The 7,985-nt window shown below is 45.1% G+C and overlaps 1 protein-coding gene across 1 annotated transcript; it reads right to left on the bottom strand.

The window, feature by feature from the left end:
- Positions 1–4,017: 4,017 nt before the first annotated feature.
- On the bottom strand, positions 4,018–7,682 carry A4GNT (alpha-1,4-N-acetylglucosaminyltransferase). The gene is made up of 2 exons (XM_063133231.1): positions 7,272–7,682; positions 4,018–4,629 (listed from the first exon to the last, which is right to left on the bottom strand). Exons 1-2 carry the CDS (start codon positions 7,680–7,682, stop codon positions 4,018–4,020), a joined length of 1,023 nt encoding a protein of 340 aa, XP_062989301.1.
- Positions 7,683–7,985: the final 303 nt, after the last annotated feature.

Genomic DNA, 7,985 nt, shown 5'->3' with positions numbered 1-7,985 from the left:
CACATCAGAAGCAGTTCTTTGCTTTTTGTGAATGCTGTGTCCATCTCAGGCAGCAGCAGCAGCAGCAGTGCCCGTTGGTCTCTGTGGTTCCAAAAATGGCTTTGGAACAACTATCTGGGAGATGGTGTCCTGATGCCCCTTCAGTAGCCTGACCATTCATTGATCAGGCATGTGGAGTTCCACTCTGTCCCATCATCCTGAATCAAGCTCCTCTAGCATGTTCTGCCTGGCAGAATCATAGAATAGCAGAGTTGGAAGGGGCCTACAAGGCCATCAAGTCCAATCCCCTGATCAATGCAGGAATCCACCCTAAAGCATCCCTGGTCAACGTCATGTGAGTACCAGGCTGAAAAACTGCATACCAGGCATGGCCAGTGTGCAATAAAGAAGTGGAGCATCACCCTCCTGCTACACATAAAATCATAGACTAGTAGAATTGGAAGGGCCAACGAGTCCAACCCCTGCTCAATGCAGGAATCCACCTTAAAGCATCCCTGACAGATGGCTGTCAAGCTGCCTGTTGAATGTCACTAGTGTGGAGAGCCCACTACCTTCCTAGGTAATTGGTTCCATTGCTGAGCTGCTCTAACTGTCAGGCAGTTTTTCCTGAAGTCCAGCTGGAATCTGGCTTCCTTTAACTTGAGCCCATTATTCTGTGTCCTGTACTCTGGTATGATTGAGAAGAGATCCTGGACCTCCTCTGTATGACAACCTTTCAAGTATTTGAAGAGTGCTATCATGTCTCCCCTTCTCACTTGTAGTATAGCTGAGCCAAGTATCCCCCATCTTTAACTGTGCATTTGGGGCCTTGATAGACCTGCCGGCTTACGCCGGCAGGGAGGCAAGGCCAAGGCGCGCTAACGTTAGCGCGCCTCCCCCAGGCTTCCACACGGTGGACGCGCAGGGACGTCGGGTCCCTGCGGCGTCCACCATTTTTTTTTTGTTGTTTAAAGGGGCCGGGTGCGGCCCGAAGACTCCGAAGACGGTAGGAGTTTTTTTTAACGGGGGGGGGGGGGAAGGATGGCAGGGTGGGTGGCAAGGGGACAGGGCGGGTGCGATCGCGGCACGTGCCGCCCGAGCAAGCAGGCGAGCGGCGCTTGCCCGGGCAATGCCTGGCATGGGGCGGCATTGCCTGGGCAAGTGCCGCTCGCCTGCTTGCTCGGGCGGCGCGCGGCGCGATCGCACCCGCCCTGCCCCCTTGCCACCCACCCTGCCATCCTTCCCCCTCCCCTCTCTCCCCCCCCCCGGCCGATGGGCACAGCGCTTGTATGAGCGCTGTGCCAGGCAGGTCCACGGCTTTTCGCAGCTACTCGCAAAGCGAGTAGCCGCGAAAAGCCGCGGAAGTCGCTAGACGTTCCCCAGCTCCGGCCTGAGGCCGGAGCTGGGGAAAAGGCGCACCATAAGCGAATTCGCTTATGGCACGTTGGAGCAGGCCTCACTGCGGCCTGCCGCCGGATTCCCCTGTTCCATCTGGACGCACAGCAGGGAAACCGGGTCTGAAGGCGCGCTAAGGCCTCGTCTAGCAAGGCCCTTGGTTTCTTCTTCCCAGGTATAGAACTTGGCATTTATCTCTATTAAATTTCACTCTATCGTTTTCAGCCCAGTGCTCCAGCCTATCAAGATCACTTTGAAGTTTGTTTATTAGCTATCTACCCAATTTTGTGTCATCTGCAAATTTGATAAGCATTCCCTACATGTCCTCATCCAAGTCATTAATAAAAATGTTGAAGAGCAGTGGGTTTGATTTGCACATGCTGTAGGCCAGCAGTTATTAATAAGGGGTTACAAGTGGGTATGTATTCGAATTTTCGTTTGTGCTTGCCAGACATGCAAACATGTCCCATTCAAATCCCCAAATGTGAGCACATGCACACCAGAAGTATTCATAAATGGTTGAACATGTGCTTTCATTCCTCTCGTCCCCAATTCCCAATTCGGTTTGCATAAATTTCCTAATTTGCCTAAATTTCCTCTGTAGATGGGAAAAGAAACCATACAAGGAGGGGAAGCGGTGAAATGAGTGCAGGATCTGGTCAACGTCATGTGAATACCAGGCTGAAAAACTATATACCAGGCATGGCCAGTGTGCAATAAATCGCAGGTGTGAACCAATTACCTAGGAAGGTAGTGGGCTCTCCACACTAGTGACATTCAACAGGCAGCTTGACAGCCATCTGTCAGGGATCACTCAGAATCAGCCCTGCTTAAACCTATGGAGGCAGTTTACACAGTTTTGGCAAAATCTGTGCAAATTTGGGGAAATCTGCATGAATCTCCCATTCAACCGCTGCTCAATTTGCACAATTTCCCCATTTGCGCAAAGTGAACAGCAATTGCAAATGTGTGGTGAGAGGGTGTTTCCAAAGATCTTAGCAATGCCGAACGGTGCTCATTCACCCATCCCTAAGCTCCATTAGGCAGCCAGGTAGCATAACTGACATTTGAGGGCAGGTGGGTGGGAGAAATGATCTTGTCATCTCTCTCACCTTCTCAGCCTCTGTGTTTTCTAATGCAATCACATATCACAAGTCGGGATGGGGGAGGAATTCATTCCATTTTGAACCACACTGCCAACCAAAACTTAGTTATCCTTCAAAGTGTATGCTTCTCTGAATTTTGCAGTAGAGTTCTCCAATTGAAATGCATCCCCAAAAATGTGCACTTAAGGAAGTTAGACAAAATGCATACAAAATTCCATGTATTAGAATGTGAACATACACATACATGGACACATACACATACACAAATATTCTCAAAAGTTTGGAATGAGCCAAACTGAAGACTGAAGAAATTCTTAAAGTTTGGACAAAAATAAAAGGGGGGTTAATTGAGAGAAACCAAAATTGAGAGAAATTGCTCACAAGGGAGAGAGGAGGGTATGCATTAAAAGCAACAACACAAACCTACTAACTTTAAGGATTCCCCTTTCATAAAATGTCCAGCACCTATTTGTCTGAAATTTGGCAAGCATTGTCCCTTCAGAAAGAGCAGAGTGTCCCAAAGTGGCAATGTCAGGGAATGATGGGGTGAGGGCTGGAAAATGTGGGGATGTCAGGGGCATGGTCAGTGAAACCTCACATTACAAAGTTTAGGCCTTCATATCTTCAGGCAAAAGCCTGGACAGAACCTACAGCAACAGGATGTGCTGGCAATAGCATGTTCTGGCAATTCACTTCTGGGGTAGCTTGCCATCTTCCATCCCTGCTGAGAGAGGTCCCCACATAAAAGTAATTGTTCATAAGGCCTCCAAAGCACATATTAATTCCTTTTTACTTTACCTCTCTTATGGCCAAGGGAGCTTAGAAATCGAAATAAAATGATAACACTCAATTAAAAATAAAAAAGCAGAACACCCGACAAAACTATCCCCTACTGCGATTACCCAGGAACTGGCTGTCACAGTAATGCTGGCATCAGTAATATAGTATGATGGGAGAATGTGTCTGTGTGTGGTGGGAGTGGGCTGTAACCTCTGGAAGACCCCTAAAAGCAAGTTGTATATTTCTTGGACACAATCCTAATGATACAATTGATCAATTCATTTCCTTATGCTCCTGATAACTTTAAAGATGATCTTCCAATGTGGTCTGTTTGGAAGGCAGGGGCTTTGAGATTATACACCTAATATTATGATGACTGTGAAGTATAAGAGCTTTTCTACAGAAGGGCATTAATCCACTGTATCTATCTTTGGTTTTGTTGCAGAATTGCAATCCAAGCTCTAAGCTCTTCCTGCTTTTTTGCTACATAAACTCTAGGTGGGGCTGCGGTATAGTGGAATAATGTAATTTTGCAAGTGGGAAACACATTTTGTATCACTTTCAAAAATAATACTGCATTTTCCCCATTTGAAAAGAAAAACAGGGAAGTTCTCTTTAAAAAATGAAGTGAAACTAGAGGATCACAATGTCATCTAAAGAGCCTGCAAACAGCCATAAGTGAGGAATGATGAGTGCACAATAAATGCCTCACATAGAAAAGCTCTAAATCTACCCAGATGTGTTTTACTGGAGTTAATCACCTAGTTTTATTTTGAGACATCTGTTCACTTTCTTGTGCAGATTGAACAAGACTCCGGTAGGTAGTAGGACAATATGTTTTGAACAGGTTTTCCACTAGTGTATTACTACCAATGGTCACCTCCTTCTGTTGATTGTTCATGTAGTTCCACAAGTGCAAAGCATAGGAGTCATTGAATTCTGGCCTTGAGTCCCACACCTTGTAATACGCCATCCAGTTGGGATAGGGGATGGGATAGAAGCGTATCGGGTGCAAGAAGGAAATGTTGTGGCATCTCTGATCTATCACGTTCTCAAAATTGGTGAGATTGCATAGCCTTTTTAGCACCCTTGTGACCAGATAAGGTCCCTGATTTCCCCAGCTGTTTCCATTATAGTGCTGAACAAAATCTATCATGCAATCCCAGAGGAACTTATCACGATGTTGAAATCCAAGGATCCCATTGCTGGAGAACTGGGAAGACTGGGCTGCCAGGAAACTGGCCACTGGGATGGGTCTGATGGAAATGACATCTGTGTCCATATAAATTCCACCATATTTCCATACCACTGCAAGCCTGATTGCATCTGAGATAATATAGACCCAATTCTTCTCCTGTGTTGCATTGACCTGCAAAGTTCAAAACAGACACAGAGTCATAGAACAGCCTCTAGTTCCTGATCTAAGACAATCCTCTTACTTCTTTCCTTAAGCACTTGAACAATAAAGGAGTTCTAGTATCATGGATCAGCTCAGGATTCACATACAGGAAGTCCCAGGTTCAAATCCTGGACGTCCACTGAAGAAGGATGGGAGGGCCTCCTACTTACACAGGCACAGCTAAGACTGTAGCCCCTGAGCCAGTCATGGTGTTCCAATAAGTGGTGGCACCAGAAAAAAAATTGGGGGGGGGCACAGAAGGGGCAAAGTATATTTCTAGGTGGGTGGGCTGTAACCAACATGTTAAGATCTGTGAAAGAAAAATAATGGTTTGTCTCACACTAAAACTGCCATCCTAACCATATACTCTGGAAAAAAATTCATATGTTAATTTAGATTTTTTTAAAAATAATAATAATACAGCATGTATTAGCCAAATTCAAATTACCGTAAGGAAAAAGGCTTTAAAACAAGGTAGAGCCACTACAAAAGCATTTTCTTGACATACAGATTAGACAGGCAGAACACTTTCTTTAGAAAACAGGTACTTCTGAAACAGTGCAGGCAGAACCATGAAGGTAGACTCTTATGGTATGTTTAGACCTCCTGGCATTCCGGGAGGAAGGGGGGAGGATCTTGTGATTTTATGATCGCAAGATCCTCCCCCTCAGTCCACACACAGTGTGTGATGTCTCGGGAGGAAATGGACATCGTGCCCGCATATATTTTTTTACTGAAAATGAGCACACGAGTGCTCCATCAAACAGTGAGTGTTTTTTTAATAATAATAATAATAATAATAATAATAATAATAATAATAATAATAATCCTGCTTCCCCACCCCACCTCCGATGGGCACGGAGCTCCTGAAGAGCTTTGTGCCCTGTGCCCAGTTCCTGGCTCCTCGCATTTACTCGTGAGGAGCCCGGACAAACCAGGATGGCCGCCCACACATCCCACATTGTCGGGATCATCCAGGGAACACGGGAAAAAAAGGGGGAAAAAGTGTAGGGCTATATCCTGGGGAAATGCAGGGATCTACCCTCCCTGCTCCAGGGATCCCCTGTGCGTCATGTGGACACACAGGGATGATCCCTGGTATATCGCCCCATGTAGACATGCCCTTAGTGTAAGGAAAGAGCAAACTGAGACACCTGGGCCATGTAACATAGGAATATGAAGTAGCAGTCTGCATATGAAGTAGTAGTATGTAGACCCAAAAGATAGTTTTGGTTTTTTTTTTAAGATGAAGCTCCTGATGAAGCTGGGTGTTGTTGTTTTTTATTGCAATTCATGGCCTTTGTAATATTGAATAAAAGAAAGAGGCATTGGATATGGTGGGATTAACTGATGAGTAAACATTCATAGGCTTGCACTGTGAGTAAACTCTTCACACACACCATTCCTGTCCTAATTCTCTAAGGAGAAAAAAGGAAGACGTGGAGAAGGTACAGGTTAATTCTTTCCTCTCCCTCTCATTTTTCCTGGCCTACCGTCCTGAGGAAAAAAGGAAGAGATCCATGGAATAAGCAGATTAATTCTTCCGAGGGTGTTCTAGCTGGGTCTGGCTGCTGGTGTTGGAGTGTAGTTTGGAGAACTGCCAAGGATAAGTTTAGGCATCGGGTTTTAAGTGTGATGCAGTTATGAGTGCCCCCACCCCAAACCTCAGTTACTTAACCCTAACTGGTGGGGCAAAAAGTGGTTTCACTGGAGGCAGAGCCAAGGGGAACATTCCCCTCCCAGAAACCTCTCCAGAATAACACAGAGAAAGAAGTTTGTGGCAGAGCCCACTTATTGAAGCAAAGGGATGTGGAAAAGGAAGAAACCCATTTCATACACAGGTAAACTGAGGGAGCAGGCAAATAAGAGTCAATGACTGCAAGAGAGAATGGCCCCGTTCAGACAACACGCTAAACCATGCTGCTTAACCACAACATGGTTAATGGTTTAGCGTGTTGTCTGAACTGGGCCAGTGAGTTTGGGTTACATAATTGCAGCACACTAAGTTCCCAGAGCCAACAGAGGGCAGTATTTTTCTTTTTTAATGTGTCTTTAAAAAACACCCCAATTTATCCAGGATATGTCACAAAACAGAGAAGGCATTTATAGCCAAGCCCACTTCTCTAAGATTTAAATTAAAAGGAGATGGGAGACCAGGAAACCCACTTCACACATAGGCAAACTGAGGCAACAGGAAAATGAGAGATGATGGCTGTAAGTGAGTGAGTTTGGCTTACATAATCAGAGGTTTAAGGAAAACAAGTGTGCCCCATATATGGTTAAATGAAACTAAGGATATCTGAAAAACATGCTTTGAGAACCTCAGAAAAACTTACGTTTGTGCCAAGCCTCAATTGGAAAATGTCCATTTTCACTAAACATAGGTGTACAACAAAATTTCAGCCTGGTGGTAAATCAAACCTTTGGTAGGAATGGAGTGTGTGTGTGTGTGTGTGTGTGTGTGTGTGTGTGTGTGTGTGTAACATTTTCTTTTTCTTTGCACCAATAACTCTCCCTCCCAACCAGGAAATTTAGCAATTGTCAGAAAGATCTATTGAATTATTTCTGCCTCTTTCTCACCCCACAAAACGCAAACCCACTTCCCCCCTCACCTTAAGGTACCATGGGAGTAGGGGTGTATCCTGGAACAAAATGTCCATCTGAAGGGGGAAAAGGAAGACATTTTTCATAGCAGATAAGAGAGCAAGTGATGGGCAACAAGACTTGAGATCTGCTATTGTGTTATTGCCCAGCCCTTTCATAAAGAAAATCACAGGCCTCTCCGGATAGATTCTGGCAGCAGATTCCACAGAACATAAAACCAGTGGACGAGGCTGTAAATGGTCAGTTGTCTCCAGAAAGACGATGCTTCTGCCCTCGGTCATGACATCTTCAGGTGTCATGACCTGTTTGGAAATAGGGTTGCAGGAAAAGAAGCAACCTGGTGCCTGGTACAGCTCATAAAATATTCCAAATGCAGACAAAAAGGTGATGCACAAGCACACCTGGATCTCCTTCAGCATGTTGACTGGTCCTTGAACCTTTGATCTTAATAAAAACATAATAAATATTAGTAATATAGTCTGGTTCTTTCATTCACTCATTCACATTTTTTACTCTCTTGCCTTCCAAAGCCAATAGTAAGTAATAAGTTATCACTTATTATAAGTTATCTCTTTCCTTGTAAGCAAAAGACTGTGACCCTTTAATAGAGACTATGGCTGTGCACAGCCCCCTGACTTACCTCGGAGGTCATTTTGGACTCTCCAGAATGGGCCCAATTCAACTCGAGGTTCTTTGGGGGCCCCACCACACCTCAGCACCAA

This window comes from Elgaria multicarinata, chromosome 8 (genome assembly GCF_023053635.1).
Source record: "Elgaria multicarinata webbii isolate HBS135686 ecotype San Diego chromosome 8, rElgMul1.1.pri, whole genome shotgun sequence".
NCBI classification, from domain to species: Eukaryota; Metazoa; Chordata; class Lepidosauria; order Squamata; family Anguidae; genus Elgaria; species Elgaria multicarinata.
Note: the sequence above shows the minus strand (reverse complement) of the source record. Positions and strands in the feature narration are given on the sequence as shown.

Bases quoted from the DNA above. Each gene is read 5' to 3' on its own strand.
- A4GNT (XM_063133231.1), bottom strand. From the start codon at position 7,682: ATGCTGAAGGAGATCCAGGTGTGCTTGTGCATCACCTTTTTGTCTGCA. The intron at 4,630-7,271 runs GTGAGGGGGGAA...TGAACTTTGCAG, and splicing joins TACTCCCATGGTACCTTAAG to GTCAATGCAACACAGGAGAA.